Genomic DNA, 14,674 nt, shown 5'->3' with positions numbered 1-14,674 from the left:
GTAGTTTAAAGCCATCCTACACAACTTCCGGTTGCCCGCACATTGACAGTCGCAACCGCTGAAACTTCAACTGCTTTCATAGATTGAATAATATACGCACACATTGGAGTATAAGGGTTTTTTTTCTTCTTCTTTCTGTTGCAAGACCATTTAACAAGATACACGATGGTAGTGCTGTGCGATACTGCAAATTTTGGTATCGATCTGATACAAAGAACTGCACTTCTTGTTTATACGTGCTTTATTAGACAAGCGTCACTATTGCAAAAAAATAAAACCTTTTGAACCCCTTGGACTGAATCTGGATATTCGCTAATGAGTGTGGATTCAATCATGCTGATTAATGCAGTTTAGGAGTAGGAGAGAGCATAGGCAGGGTGAAGTGGGTGGAGATGAGTGTAAGGGGTGATTTGTGACAGGAGCAAGGGTGAAAAAGAAGGTTTGTAAGACGAGAGTGAGACCTGCTATGATGTATAATTTGGACAGTAAGACTAAACTAAAAACCCTAAACCTGGAGCTGGAAATGCTAAAATTTTCATAGAAAGTGGACAAGCTAGAAAATGAGTGTATCAGAGGGAGAGCTCACGTCAAGTGTTTTGGAGATAAAGTTGGAGAGACAAGGGATGATGATGAGGAATAGTGGATTTGTTGGACAAAGGATGTTGAAAATGGAGATACCAAGCAGGAGGAAAAGCGGAAGACCTCAGAGAAGTTACATCACTAAACTCTAGTCTGAGTCAGACAAAAATGTTCCCCATCTTGTGACTTCCATTAGAAGAAAAACCCGCTTTCCATACAAAAAGCTGCCTGTGTACACTTGATTAAATTTTCTGTCTCTCGTGTGTTCACATTTTAGTTTGTTGGCATGTAGAACATTTCCCATCACACTGTGAAGTCCCACACATGAGGTAGGATTACCTCATGTTTGTTGCTAAATCTTCCTTTTAGGGAGAGATTTAATCTTTGGGCATTAATCATGTGTGTTGCTGCTTTTACACATGCTTAAGGTTTTGCTTGTGGTTGTGGATCCCTTGTTGCCTCATGTGCAGAGTCAGAATGACATCAGCTAACATGCATTGTTGCAGTTGTGAGTAGGCTGAGGATAAATGGCCCATTTGGGGTCTGCAGGAGGAATAAATGGAGCCAAAAACTGCAAACAGATTTATTGGAACTGTAATTACAAACCTGAAAGTTCACCGTTCTGAACTACTTTATTCAATTAGCACTGTTTCTTTATAGAACCATCTTCCATCCTAATTATAGCAGCACACATGATGCCTGTGTAATAATGTTAGACTCACCCTTCTTGCAGAGTACAAGGATAATTAAATGTTTGTTTGAGAGCAGTTGCTAAGATATAAGGAAGAATAAACATGCCAATGTGTATAAAAGAAGTCTTTATTTACAGTTTGTCTGCAGGTGGAGTCGGTAGCAGTTCTTATGTGCCACAGTGTTTAGTCTTTAGTCCATCCTGATGGAGGAATGAGAATCATCAAAATAAAAAAGTTTCCGACAGCCTCCTTGTAGATGCTCCATATAAATTTAAGGTTGACTGGTGAACCATGGGTGGGTGACCACAGGTTTGTTTTAGAAGGCCAGCTTCTTCATGAGCAGGTAGACCCTAGAGTCCACTTCAAAGCCGTGAAGATTGTTGGCATCTCCCTGTAGCCTCATGAGGAGGCCTCCATAAGACACATAAGCAGAGCTGAAACAAGAAAAACACACAAGAAATTGGAATAGCACAAACCAACGGCAGAGTCTGGAAAAGTTATCACACAGGCAGATTCAAATGTGATTTCATTTCCATAAATAGTTTCACAGAAAGGTCATCTTCTCTGTTAGAAACACAGTTTTGTTCCAGCGGATTATCAATTTCAGTAAATATATGACATATAGTCATTTTGAGAAAACTAAGCACTTCACTTACAGACGTGTGGCAGCTTCTGTTGAAGTTTCATCGCCCTCAATCTTGTAAACTTTCCCATACATCACATAATCAAACTGGTCTGCTCTGGAAATTTAAACAAAGTGGAATGAGTGTGAAAGTCATTTTGTAAATTAAAAGCGTAAGAAGTATTAACAATGTTATTATTGTTAAATATGCCAATAAAACAGCAATTTTCTTTTTGCTAAAGTTCCACAAATTACAACTTTAAATTGGAAGCAGCTGTCTTACCTAGACGGTCTGTCATCCTGAGGATTGTACTCTCCATCGTCTGGTGTTCCATCTTCATATAACGTGCTGGCAATTACCAGTCTAAACTTGTCACCTTAATGAAAGAGATATATTACAACAAACTAGCTTTATGAAATTGTGCATTTGGACACTTTGGGTTACAGATACAATTCTGACACATGGTTCTTCAAGGCTTTTTACTCATAGAGCTGGGTTCCTTTGGGTTGAGTAAATGTTATTATACAGCTATTACACGACTCACCTGCACGTGAACAAGTCAAATATTGAGGGAGTCAGGGGATACATTAACGAGCAATCATATTTTTTTATGTATTACAGTATAATCTTTACTTTTGAAGAGTGCCAGTTTATTCTGATAAAATATTCTAAATAGCTGACATAGTCATTTGCTATAATTATGCTGTATATAGGACCGGTTTACACCATTGTATTTGATACATATTAACTAACAAATGACTTCCAATTTAAAACAAAACAAAACAAAAACACAAAGACACACAGGGACAAAAAAAGAATGTTTTTTCTTACCAAGATCAACAGGATAGATCTGAATGTTCACATCCAAGATGAGGTCCATCTTGAACGATTCACTTTCACAATGCAGACGAGATACTGCAGATTAACAGTTGAAGAGTTTCTATTAGATAATTTATTGTTTGTTTGTTTTTTTAATTAAATGGTGTTAACGAAGATCAACAATAACTAAAATAATGCCTCTTGTTGATAATCAAAGTTAGACTGGTTCATGATTGGCCAGAAGTTGTGTGTTTGGATACTTGAAAGGTTTAATACTTAATATCAGATCCCTTTCACTAAGAAGAACTGCACTTGGGTTATAAATTAAACTTTATCTATATCGAGATCAAATTAGAGATCAAACATGCAATTATCTGTTGGTTGGTGTTATAATTTCACTTTTTTAATGATAATATTTCACACACCTCTGTCAAACTTCTTGCCATCTGGATCGATATCTTTTACATCAAAAATATCCTCAAAAAGAATTCCAGCCATCTCTCTCCGAGTCTGTCAGTCTGTAAAAATAAGGGAAAATAAAGACAAAAACACAAAATGAAGCCACTTTTATTAGACTGAAACCATTACTGAAACTTAAAACACACCCTGCCAGTACAAGAAACACACTTCACTGAAATTCACAGAAACTTGTGTTTGCTTGTCTTATTGTTCCCCCCCGTCTATTCTGTGCACAACTGCAGCTGAAAAATCTTAACCACTAATCATACATTAATGAAACAACTGTGTATCACAACGTAAAAAAAAAACTTCAAACCTTAATAATTCGTGCTTTTGTTTTTGACCATTTAACAGTAATCTAACACCCGTTGTTGCCGAATCAGTTAGCGAAAGTATTAAGGTCTTGGCAAAGCTTTTTCAACTTTAGCATCTCTCATTCATGCTAATTGCTAGCCTTAGCATATTGGCCAAACGATTCCAAAAACGTACCTCAAGTTTTGATATTATACTGTAAGTTCAATGGCGTCGCGCTCACTTGGGTTTTCACTCTGCGACGGGGAGTATTTAATTTTGCGCTAGATGTCTTAGTTAGTCAAAATTTCATTCATTATTATCCCAAACAGACTGTACCGCGCAGGAACAATGTGCTCAACCTTTGACATAGAAAGTGCTTCCGGTTTGAAATACGGAAAGAAAGAATATAAATGTAAATATATAACGAAATTAGATAAAGACAGATAGACGAATTTTTTCAGCCACAGACAAAAAAAAAACGTATAATAAAAAAAAAATACCTGCCTATCTGCTCTTTCTCTACGTTAATATTCGAAACAAATATATAGGTTTTCCAGCTAGTTTAAAAAATAAATGGTCTCATGAGATACCTTATTGTTGTTATAAAGTTAAAAAGAGCAAAAGAAAATCACAATAATCTGCAAAGAATACGTAAGAACCAAATAGCATCCTTTCGGCAATGTTTACGACATTTGCCTCTACTTTCCAGTCTATTCGGTTGCTAGGTGTTTTTTAGCGTCCTGTCTGTGTACTGTTGCTAGCTAATGGCTATCTAACTAATATAAGTTGCAACTGAAGACCACAAATCCTCACAAAAATGGACGGTTCTACGCGTGAGCGCCTCGGAAGTGTCAATGAAATGTATTCACCAAGTACCTGATATACGAACGAGGTAATGATGTTAATGCGCTCTCTTTATGTCGCATAACGTTAATTGATGAGTTAGCTTATTAGCTAGCTTGTGACATCTTGACGCTGTCTCTGATGTCTTACTGTGATGAAAATAATTCACTTTTAAGGCAAATGTGCTTGAATTTTAGATTATAAAGTAAAATCGCCATCAGTTGTATCTTTGTTGATGTTTTTCTCTTTCTGTGTGTGTGTGTGTGTGTGTGTTAGTTGCTCAAACCATTGTGCTGTCCAATTCAAACAGACCGCAAAATACTAACTCGGAGCGAAAACGTTATTGAATGAAAGTGGGACTCTTTGCTGCCGGATATTTTAAAGCTTTTCGGTACTCACATGAGTTCCAAGGAGGCAGCCAATATGGGGGACATCTCGGCAAATGAAACCGATCTTCTTGGGATGATTAAGGAGGTAGCACGTTTCTTCTGTAAACTGCCATATGCAAATCGCAGTGAGCATTAATAGAAATGAAGTAATCGCAATGCACAACTTTCATATATAGCGTTTCTACAATAAATTATGCATAGATGATTGAAAGCATACTTACATTCTGCTCTGATTGAGGTGGTATGTCACGTGTGTTTATTTGTATTTTTTTGTTCGTTTCTTTGTAGTACCTCAAATTTGAAGAATTTGAAGAAACTCTTCACAGTTTTGAGAAGGAGTGCAAAAGCAAAGGCAGACTCCTCTCAAAGCCTCGAGGGAATACTCTCAAAGACTCAAAGACACGTGTAATTCAGGTACATGTTGATTTTTCATGGAGGAGTGATGGTAAAAAGTGCAAAAGACTATTTGATTAGAAAATGCTAATTAACATGTAAATATTGCAACCTCAAAGCAAAGTTCAAATTGATGTATTTGTCTGTATTAATTGTAAAGATCTGTAATAGTCATGTACATTGAGACTCAATTATTACTGTGTGATAAACCACAAAAAATGTGACTTTTGTAGAAAGACCTTCTCAGCTCATTTGATGATGGAGACCACAGGGTGTTCTTTGAACTGTGGACAGAGAATATTCCCCACAGAGTTAAAGACACTGATGCTGAGGCCCAGGGACTGGAGTTCTACCTTTACATCCACTTTACAATCTACCCACTGAGGAGGCACCCTGTAGGACATGTATGTATTTACATGTGTATTTACAAGTGTATGTGTCTGTTAATACTTATTTCATTATGTGCTATTTTTCATATGTCCACTAAGCTGCGCCAGAGTCTTATTTTCGCCCTTCTGTGGCAACAATTTTGTGAGTCAATTGGAGTTTGAGTTCATTTATTTATACAGATTTGTAAAAAACCTTATGCTTCTTTTAGCAAAACATGCAATCATAATTGAAGATGTATTGCGTCTTCTTAAGTGACCCCTTAAGCCAGGGGTGTCCAAACTTTTTTCACTGAGGGCCACATACATAAAAATATAGGAGGGGCTGGGCCACTTACTAGAAATTAGGTATATAACCTTAACTTTACTGTATTAAAGTTAGAAAAATCACTTAAAAGTGGTCAAATGTGTTATATTGTTGAATATAATTAAAGACAAAACTGCCTTCATCACAGCTTTCCATAAATTGATGTTTATTGATTTATTCAGAAAAAGCTTTGGTAGCTCATTCTCAGAACAGCAGCCTCAGATTTCTTCTTAGACAGAAGATTTACAGTCCAGAGAAAAAACAATAAAGGGGAAAATGGGACGGGTACATTTCAAGTTTATTATTTAAGTTATTAGGCTTAGCAAAACATCTATTAACGTCCGTTTGAAACGATGGACGATGGCCTGGACTTAATAACAGGAGTCCATATAATTTTAGTAAATTATTCTGGTGAGTATCAGCTGCGCTGGGTATGTAAATCGGGCCATCCAGCTGCAGTGCTGATCGTACGCCACTCCTGGCAAAAATCCAGACAAATGTCACTTGATCAAGGAGCAAATCTGCATCAGATGAGATCAGCTGACTACGTCTGCGTGCGCTGTGCATATAAAGAAAGTGGTGCGCAAAAGCAGGGTAGTGACATAATTGATGCGCATTATTGATATTTGAAGCATGTGTACCTACACATGCATGCTTATTAACACACGGGTACTGTGGAATATATTTTTACTCACATAAAGCGCTCGTGCTCTCGTCCACTCCCCGCAAAAAAATTAGCAGCTGTGCGGTGTCTGTGGCATCGGTGTAAAAATCAAAAGCACAGCTTTATCAGACAGTTGCAGTTTAATGTTGGCTGACGAGTCTTCAATTTGTCGCACAACTGTATTTCTGGACATGCTGACGTTGTTGAAGTTCTGCACTTTTTCCGGATAGGCCTACATTATTTCGGTGACTTTAACGAGGCCGTGTTTTATGAGGTCTCCATCTGAAAAAGGCTTGCCATGTCTTGAGCGACCTCATAGCTGGCCATTGGAGCCTTTTCCTGGACAATTTGAGCACGCAAAAAAATACTGTTGCTGTCCCTGCAGCATAGCTACCATTTGCTTTAATTTCTGCTCTCGCTCAGCACCAGTGTAAGATGCATAGGCCTGATGTTTGGTTTCATAATGACGTCGTACATTATACTCTTTCATAACTGCCACAGTTTCAGTGCAGATCAAACAGACATACTTCCCCTTGAATTCTTTGAAGAAATATTCACTCTCCCACCGTGTCTGAAATTTTCTGCACTCACTTTCTACCTTTTGCTTCTTTGGTTCTGCCATGTTTAGTAACTTGGGGATAAGTTTTTCTGTGATTTGCCTTTTTGGTGGAGCAACTGCCTTGATCAACAGCAGCTCCCCCTGGTGTTAAAACTAAGAAGTGCAATACACTCAAGAAGTGCGGGCCATATTCTATTCTATTTATAAAATTACTTGCGGGCCAATTAAAAATGGACCGAGTTTGGACACCCCAGCCTTAAGCTTACCTGATTTAGTTATTTAGTTTTTTAAATTTTGTTCATGAATTGTTTTTGATGGACATCTCAAATCTACCTCAAGGACCGTGCTGAGTTTGAAGAGAGGGTTTCCTTCTTCAGGCAGTACCTGGAAACTCGAGGAGGAGCTCTGAGCCAGACCACAGAGTTTCTGCCTTACTACGCTTTGCCTTTTGTTCCCAACCCCACTGTCCACCCTTCTTTCAAAGAACTGTTCCAGGTATTACACTTATAGAATATTACCTTGCTTTTAACCATCTAGTACAGTTACTAAGTCACACTGTGAGAATGAACATCACCATACTTCATATTTAACTTCTGTTTCATGTTTTTAGGATTCCTGGATGCCAAAATTGAGAGATAAGCTGGAGCAGTTCCTGTCAGTGATACTTAAGCCATCTAACAGCCCAAGGCTGATGACTTTATATGTATCCTTCTACTGTGCCTCACTAATGAGCCGTTGCTGGGAAAACCATCAGAGTACAGATGTACAAATGGATTTGTCTGTCTTGTTTTGATTTCACTGAGATGGCATTAGCGACAAATCTGAAACTAATAGAAAATTAACACAATTCATATTTTCATTCATTGCACAAACCCACGTGACAGGTAAACGGTTGTCAAGTAAAACGTAACTTTTGTCAATTAAATTCTCAATTCCAGCTTTTTACATTAACAGATTACTAGGTTAGGTAGTTTAACAGCCTTCAGTGAAACTTATAAAACTTAGCAAACAGTAAAAATCTAGCAATTTCGTTGAAGGCAAGGTATGATGTGTAGAAAATAAACCCACTGAGGAGCAAAAAAACTTGCCTTCTTTAGCTGGACTGCACATTTAAATGTAGAATACATATATGTTCTGTAGGTGAATAAGGAATTCTTTAACAACCAGTCTCTTGTAACATGTTTGATCATGTGACAACCTGAGAGACGTACCACGAAGAGAGATTGACGGGATAGTGAGTTATGTTGAATTAAAAGTCAGTTTCGATTAAAAAATATTCTGGAATTGCCAAAATTTTACTTACTTACTACTTACTGTAAAGTTCCAGTAATTCAACCTGTGAACTTTTTTGAGAGCACAGTCGGAAACACAAAACCCAGCCTAAAAGAGAAAGTTGATAACAACCGTCATGACAACCATTGTCCCCAACTGGGGTTTTAGATTTTATCAAGTTAGCTAATGCACAGAAAGAAACAAAGTTATCCTAACCTCCTCAGAGTAGAAGGGCAGGCAAAGGTAATGGAATTATTGGGATACTGGAAACCCACCATATAGACTTTGCTCAGTACATATTTGTGAAACTAAACTAGCCAACTTTCAAAGCTTTGTAAAATAAAAAGCTATGGGCTGAAAAAAAATGTTTCTAGTGTATACAAAATTAACACGGTTACCAAAAGTGGGAACATTTGAGCATCAGTGTTTTTTGGCTCAGCCAATTAATAACATTTACATGTGCTTACATGACATTTATAGGGTACTTAAGTGAAAGTAGGAACACAACCAATTGTCGTTGTTTGTTGTCTGCTACCTGGGGTGCATGCACATCTGGTATGTTGTAATATAAAGTCTGTGCTGCTTTCAGGAAAACAGATGTCCGCGTGGACCACGCTCAGCATCTCATGATGAAATTTGCGTGACTTGGACTCAAACCGACAGAGAAAGCATAACTGAGGCTTCAGATATTAATTAGTTCCATCTGCAGTCCTTTTACTAATTATTTCATTTGTATGTAATTCCTGATGAAACCATTAACAAGGGAATAAATACAGGAGAAATGTTTGATTTGTCTCTAAGTATGTGATCTTTAACCAGCTTCATGCAGAAGGAGGGTGGAAGGAGTACTAAAGGTAATTACCCCATCACAGAGTCTACCTTTTCGTGCATTGCAGTTTGCAGTTCTTCACCCCAACAGCTGTTTCTTATTGCCAGTTATTCAGTTTTCTTTCTTTCAACTTTTCATAATCTCAAAGGGAACAAAGGCTCACGGCCACACCTGCTCATTAATCAGTAGTGGTCAACTAATACTACAGATAAAGAAGTCATATCAGCGTCACCCATTATACATCTGTTTGCCAAGGGTTTTTTGCTTGATTCATTTGTATAATGTGGAAAGTATTATTTACGTAATAACACTTACAGAACTCTCACTAATGGATAAAAAACATTATGTTAAATATTGATAAAGGTTAGTAGAAAAGTCAATGATGAGATTGGTGTTGGAGAGGTTGATTAAAAATGGCATTTCAGAATATTGTTTAATTTTTAAATGAATTTCTTGACATCTGAAAGGATAACAGGCATTTTCACCTAATGCATGTAAGCCAGTGTTGGTTTCTGCAGTCTCCGTCTTTTTCTGTTTGTTTGGGTGAATGCACAGAGGCCACGCAGCAGTTACAGCTCCAGCTGGCTGAATCAGATCGCCGCATCACCAGCTACGTACGGAAGTTCAACAAGATGCAAGCTGACTACCATAACCTGATTGGAATCACTGCTGAGTTGGTCGACTCATTGGAGGCCACAGTCAGCGGAAAGATGGTAGGGCAGGCTAATTGTGGGACAAACAAGCACACATTCTGTCAGACATGCAACAGATACGGAGTCCATAAGTGTGGCACAAGTTAGAAAAGAATGTGTGCACACAGGACAAAAAACCCCAAATTTGCATATTCAAAGTCCAGTGGTGTGCATGCGAGCGCCAACAAGAAATCTTTTGATGCGCAAAATGGATTGAAAATATATATGAAAAGATTTTAATATTTGGAAAACTAGAATACACTTGTAGTACCCTGCTCTTCTCGCACAAACAGTATTTTAAAGCTCAGGGGAACGTGCCTTGTTTTTGCAGATCTCCCCAGAGTACCTGCAGAATGTGTGTGTTCGCCTGTTCAGCAGCCAGATGAGACAGAGTGTGATGCAGAGCACAGACTTCACCAGGCCAGGCACTGTGAGTTGCAGCACACAGTCTTAGCTCTATTCCTTCCCTCTTCTTCACGCCTCAGAATAGTAACAACAACACCTGGCCCCAACTTAATGTGATTTTATTGAAGCATAGAGTATGCATAGCAGACGGTGAGGAGATAAGTGCACTTAAGGAGTGTTTACATTATGTACAAAAAGACATCTTTGTTCCTTTTATGTAAGCTGTCTAGTCATTCTGTTGTGTGCATCCTAGAATGAGTGCTTCCTGGATCCTGGAGTTGAATCAATACAGTCATTGTTGGAAAGTCAAGTGTACACAACACAAATTTCCAATAAGCAGTCACAGACATTTACGTAATCATCTGCCTTGGAAATGTAACTGTGTTTCTCCCATAAAGACGACATTTAAAGGTGTCGAGATGGGTCAGAGTTACATTAAATCTTAAATCCTTGCTGCTGTTATTAAGCCTCTTTTTCTGCCTCTTTTGTGCCACCGATAATCAAAAGGCTGTAGAAAAGCTCCCAACCGACCTAAAAAACTGTCCACAGCTTGACAATCATGCTTGCTGTTAGCGGCCTTCATTGTGGTTTTGACCTCTGGCTTGTGAAATCTTGTTTCTTTCTATTTGAACTGAACAACATTTTTTTCTGTGTTTTGTGTGTGTGGTTTTTTTTTTTTTTTTTGCTTGTGTGATGCTTTTGTCCCCAAAGGGATATTACTCTATGAGTCCCTATGATGATGGCTATGTAAGTTTCATATATTTTCATCTTTACATTTTCTTATTGCTCAGGTCCCCAGTTCTCATCTAGCTTCTGCCTCGGTGTCTCCCTTTTCCCTCCTGTTGTTGTCTTTATGTCCTTCATGACCTCCTAACATATTTCTTCATCACACCCTCCTGACTATATGTGCATTCCCGCTAGATTGTCCCAGTTTAAACGTATGTTTGGCTTTATTTGCAGTAAGGACGATGACAGTCATTGTTCCTCAACTCTCATTTTAGCCTTTAGCTCTCAACTTATCTCTCAGTTTCATTTTTCTTCTCTTATGCTTATTGTTATTTTTTGTTTTGTTTTTTAGATTATAGCCATATAAAATGACAGAACAAGAATGGCCATCACAGGGTGCTTTGATTTAAAAGAATTACTCGCATGCTCGGGTTCTCAAACAGGACAGATTATATTACAGCTATTTGAAAGGCAGCAACAAGAACACTTCATGTAGGATTCTTAACAACCTTAAAAACAGGCACCCAGGGTCAACATATCAAATTTGCTGTTTTTAGGTATAGTTAAACATTAAAAAATGAGCAGCCATAGCTAGTAAACTTTACTTTAAACCACTGTTACGTAGCAGTTTAAAGCTAAGCAGGTCAACATACCTGCTTAGCTTCATAAATTATTTTTGAGGATAGTATTTTTTCTCATTTAGGCTTGCTAGTTTAATGTAAGTGAGTGCAAGGCCATAATTTATCCTCAGTATCAGAGTCTTTGTCTTTGTACATTATCAATCTTTCTTTTATTGCTGTTTGGACCAAGGCATAAAGCCTTGTAGTTAGACAATAGCATCAACAGTCCATGATTTTGGTTGTAACCACAGTGTAAAAACAGATTGAAAAGATGAAAAAACATAAAAAGCATTTCACTTTTATTCAAAGAATATAAAAACTAATCAGGACTCAAAATTTAGATAAAACTTGGACATAAAGTCTTGCTGCAAGCAAGTCTCCCCATTCTGCAGCTATCTTGGTAAAGACTCCAGCCAGTTATTTGGGCAGGTTGAATGACTAAATGAAGGGGGAGAGAGTCATTTTTATTTTCAAGGATCAAAAAAGAACATCTAAAAACTGTGCTAATTCAGTTTAGGGTCGCAGCTTACATTGTTGGTTTAAATATACAGGGTGGGCCATTTATATGGATACACCATAATAACATGGGAATGGTTGGTGATATTAAAGTCCTGTTTGTGGCACATCAGTATATTTGAGGGGGCAAACTCCTCAAGATGGGTGGTGACCATGGTGGCCATTTAGAAGTCGGCCATCTTAGATCTTTTATTTTTCCAATAGGAAGAGGGTCATGTGACACATAAAACTTATTGGTAATGTCACAAGAAAAACAATGGTGTGCTTGGATTCAACGTAACTTTATTCTTTCATGAGTTATTTACAAGTTTCTGACCACTTATAAAATGTGTTCAATGTTCTGCCCATTGTGTTGGATTGTCAATGCAACCCTCTCCCACTCTTCACACACTGATAGCAACACCGCAGAAGAAATGTCAGCACAGGCATCCAGTATCCGTAGTTTCAGGTGCTGCACATCTCGTATCTTCACACCATAGACAATTGCCCCTCACATATACTAATGTGCCACAAACAGGACGTTAACATCACCAACCATTCCCATTTTATTACGGTGTATCCATATAAATGGCCCACCCTGTAGTTGACTTTCCTGCCACCACACAGTCGAAATTAGTCGTTTTAAAATTTAGCTTGTATGCGCTTCAATGCAAACACTAGATTTCAGGTTCAACATATAATTGGCTCTTTGGTGGGATTGACTGAACACCTCCATCTTTGTCTTTGCAGAAACCTGGATTTCTGTTCTGTCAGAAAGAAAGAAAGAAAGAAAGTGTACTTTATTGGTCCCCGTGGGGAAAATCCCTCTCTGCATTTAACCCATTCACTCAGTGAAGCAGTGGGCAGCCACTGGGCGCCCGGGGAGCAGTGTGTAGGGACGGTACCTTGCTCAGGGGTACCTCAGGATAGTTGTTCAGGGGAATCAAACCCCCGACCTTCCGATCATGGGGCCACCACTCTACCTACTGAGCTATCCCTGCCCTGACAACAGTCAGCCGTCTGCTGTTGTCAGAAGTACCTTTGTTTAGCTTTATGGTTCTCTTCTTACTAAGCAGCATATTTGATTGTCGCTTTAAATATGACCTTCTGGTTGCTTGGTGCGCCAGTGTCAAATGTCCCAGAACAACATATTATCATGCGTACATGGGCACCAAATGTTTAGGGGGAAAGGAACTTGGGAAAGAAGCCAGGTATCACTGTTCTGTTCTTTTTCTTTGTTTGTTTTAGTGTGCCAGACAAGGCGATACCTCTGTTTACACGGATCAGTGTTCTCCTCCTCCTCCTCCTTAGATTTGATTTCAGGGGTTTTCAAAATACCCTCAGAGTAAAAACTTTAATAGTCAGTTTCACCTTACTTTACGCACAACAACAACACCTCGGTGATCAAGTTTTTGTTTCTTCTCCTGGGTCAAAGTGGGGGTCTTTCACTTGTTAGATGTCAGTCGCTACACTCTGGAGCCATCTAAAAAAAACCACAGATGGACTAATGTGTGACAAATGCAGAAGTATTAGCCTACCCTTTCTGGTACTGTTTCTTGGCCTCTTACTGCATAGATAATATTGCCAAACACTGTAATACTGTATGTCCCAGTACTCAGCATGTACCACACGCATGATGATGTATGCATGTCTTAAAAACTACTAATGACATATTTACACATTAGCTAACTTGATTATCTTAGATTGGATGGACCAGATGGTAAGAGTAACATATGGTTAATGTTGCATGTGGTATGTTTTGCACACTTTAAAGTGATAAATAAAGTCAGATTGTAAAAAAAATACCCTGCATTAAAGATCCTCCTTTTTTTCTTCTCATTATCTCTGTTTTTTTTCCTCTGCCTTCTCTTGTAGGCTTCCTCTATGCTACGAGCGTCCATTGCACCACAGTAAGTCTTCATTTGGAAGAAATCATTTTTGTACCAATCATACAGTTTCATTAAACCCAAATAAAACAAGGCTGCTATCTCGTTTCTCTTTAAATCACCAGGAGACCAAAGGATGTGCCAATGTTGCCCTCGTTAGACTATGAGAAGCTTAAGAAAGACCTCATCGAAGGCTCAGAGAGACTTCAGTCTCTGCTACTTCAGGCAATGCGATGGGTGAGAGTATTCTGTTTATTATCTCCAGCCTTCTCCTTAGTGATAAGATGTCTCGTATTTATCTGATCATCAGCCTTCCTTGTGACTTTGTTTGGCTCCAACACTCGCTTATAACTTAAGATCAGTGTATTTATCCATCTTCATCCTCAGAGAGTAGAATGCGTTAAGTACAGTTTTAATTTGGGGCGTCCAGAAACTTGGGCAGTTTGTGAACCTGGACAAAAGAAGAGTGGCACTTATATTTACTTGGACTAGACTTTTGAGTGCTGATTGTTGGATCTGTTTCTAATGTCTTTTTAGAGACTCACCCGCTCACTCCCTGGTGAACAGAGAGATACTGTGCTTCAGGCTTACATCAGCAATGATCTTCTGGAGTGCTACAGTACTAAAGAGGTGGGGTTATAGCTTCACTATCATGCATGTTAACACTACAAAATTCATTCAGAGGGCCTGTTAATTAACTTGTGAACGTGCAAATTGAAAAACACGCCGTAAATAAAAGAAT

The 14,674-nt window shown here is 38.5% G+C and overlaps 2 protein-coding genes across 10 annotated transcripts in view; one reads left to right on the top strand and one right to left on the bottom strand.

The window, feature by feature from the left end:
- Positions 1-1,380: 1,380 nt before the first annotated feature.
- Positions 1,381-4,816, bottom strand: polr2h (RNA polymerase II, I and III subunit H). Of its 2 annotated transcripts, none has more exons than XM_085246416.1 (6): positions 4,709-4,816; positions 3,139-3,231; positions 2,726-2,809; positions 2,177-2,270; positions 1,928-2,011; positions 1,381-1,705 (listed from the first exon to the last, which is right to left on the bottom strand). In XM_085246416.1, exons 2-6 carry the CDS (start codon positions 3,209-3,211, stop codon positions 1,588-1,590), a joined length of 453 nt encoding a protein of 150 aa, XP_085102542.1. In that variant the 5' UTR covers positions 3,212-3,231; positions 4,709-4,816; the 3' UTR covers positions 1,381-1,587. The 2 variants fall into 2 exon arrangements, with proteins under 2 accessions (XP_085102542.1, XP_085102541.1); XM_085246415.1 differs by lacking the exon at positions 4,709-4,816 and adding an exon at positions 3,662-3,971.
- armc9 (armadillo repeat containing 9) overlaps positions 4,169-14,674 on the top strand; it is a 26,812-nt gene continuing 16,306 nt past the window's right edge. For 3 of the 8 annotated variants that reach the window (XM_085246413.1, XM_085246411.1, XM_085246407.1), the window contains exons 1-13: positions 4,170-4,358; positions 4,586-4,783; positions 4,987-5,112; positions 5,325-5,495; positions 7,347-7,502; positions 7,618-7,710; positions 9,109-9,133; positions 9,664-9,821; positions 10,132-10,230; positions 10,917-10,952; positions 13,922-13,956; positions 14,058-14,169; positions 14,470-14,562. In XM_085246413.1, the coding sequence (XP_085102539.1) occupies positions 4,709-4,783; positions 4,987-5,112; positions 5,325-5,495; positions 7,347-7,502; positions 7,618-7,710; positions 9,109-9,133; positions 9,664-9,821; positions 10,132-10,230; positions 10,917-10,952; positions 13,922-13,956; positions 14,058-14,169; positions 14,470-14,562 (1,179 nt within the window). In that variant the 5' untranslated portion in view covers positions 4,170-4,358; positions 4,586-4,708. Of the gene's footprint in view, positions 4,359-4,585; positions 4,784-4,986; positions 5,113-5,324; positions 5,496-7,346; positions 7,503-7,617; positions 7,711-9,108; positions 9,134-9,663; positions 9,822-10,131; positions 10,231-10,916; positions 10,953-13,921; positions 13,957-14,057; positions 14,170-14,469; positions 14,563-14,674 lie in introns of all 8 variants that reach the window. The other 5 variants (XM_085246410.1, XM_085246414.1, XM_085246409.1 and 2 more) reach the window with 4 other exon arrangements.

Source organism: Mchenga conophoros, linkage group LG15, assembly GCF_057382185.1.
Source record: "Mchenga conophoros isolate Kocher_MC1m ecotype Shallow Benthic linkage group LG15, M_conophoros_male_GT1.1, whole genome shotgun sequence".
In the NCBI taxonomy this organism is placed as follows: domain Eukaryota; kingdom Metazoa; phylum Chordata; class Actinopteri; order Cichliformes; family Cichlidae; genus Mchenga; species Mchenga conophoros.
Note: the sequence above shows the minus strand (reverse complement) of the source record. Positions and strands in the feature narration are given on the sequence as shown.

Bases quoted from the DNA above. Each gene is read 5' to 3' on its own strand.
- polr2h (XM_085246416.1), bottom strand. From the start codon at position 3,211: ATGGCTGGAATTCTTTTTGAGGATATTTTTGATGTAAAAGATATCGAT. The intron at 2,012-2,176 runs GTAAGACAGCTG...TTAAATTTCCAG, and splicing joins CAGGATGACAGACCGTCTAG to AGCAGACCAGTTTGATTATG. The intron at 1,706-1,927 runs GTAAGTGAAGTG...TTCTTGTTTCAG, and splicing joins ACAGAAGCTGCCACACGTCT to CTCTGCTTATGTGTCTTATG.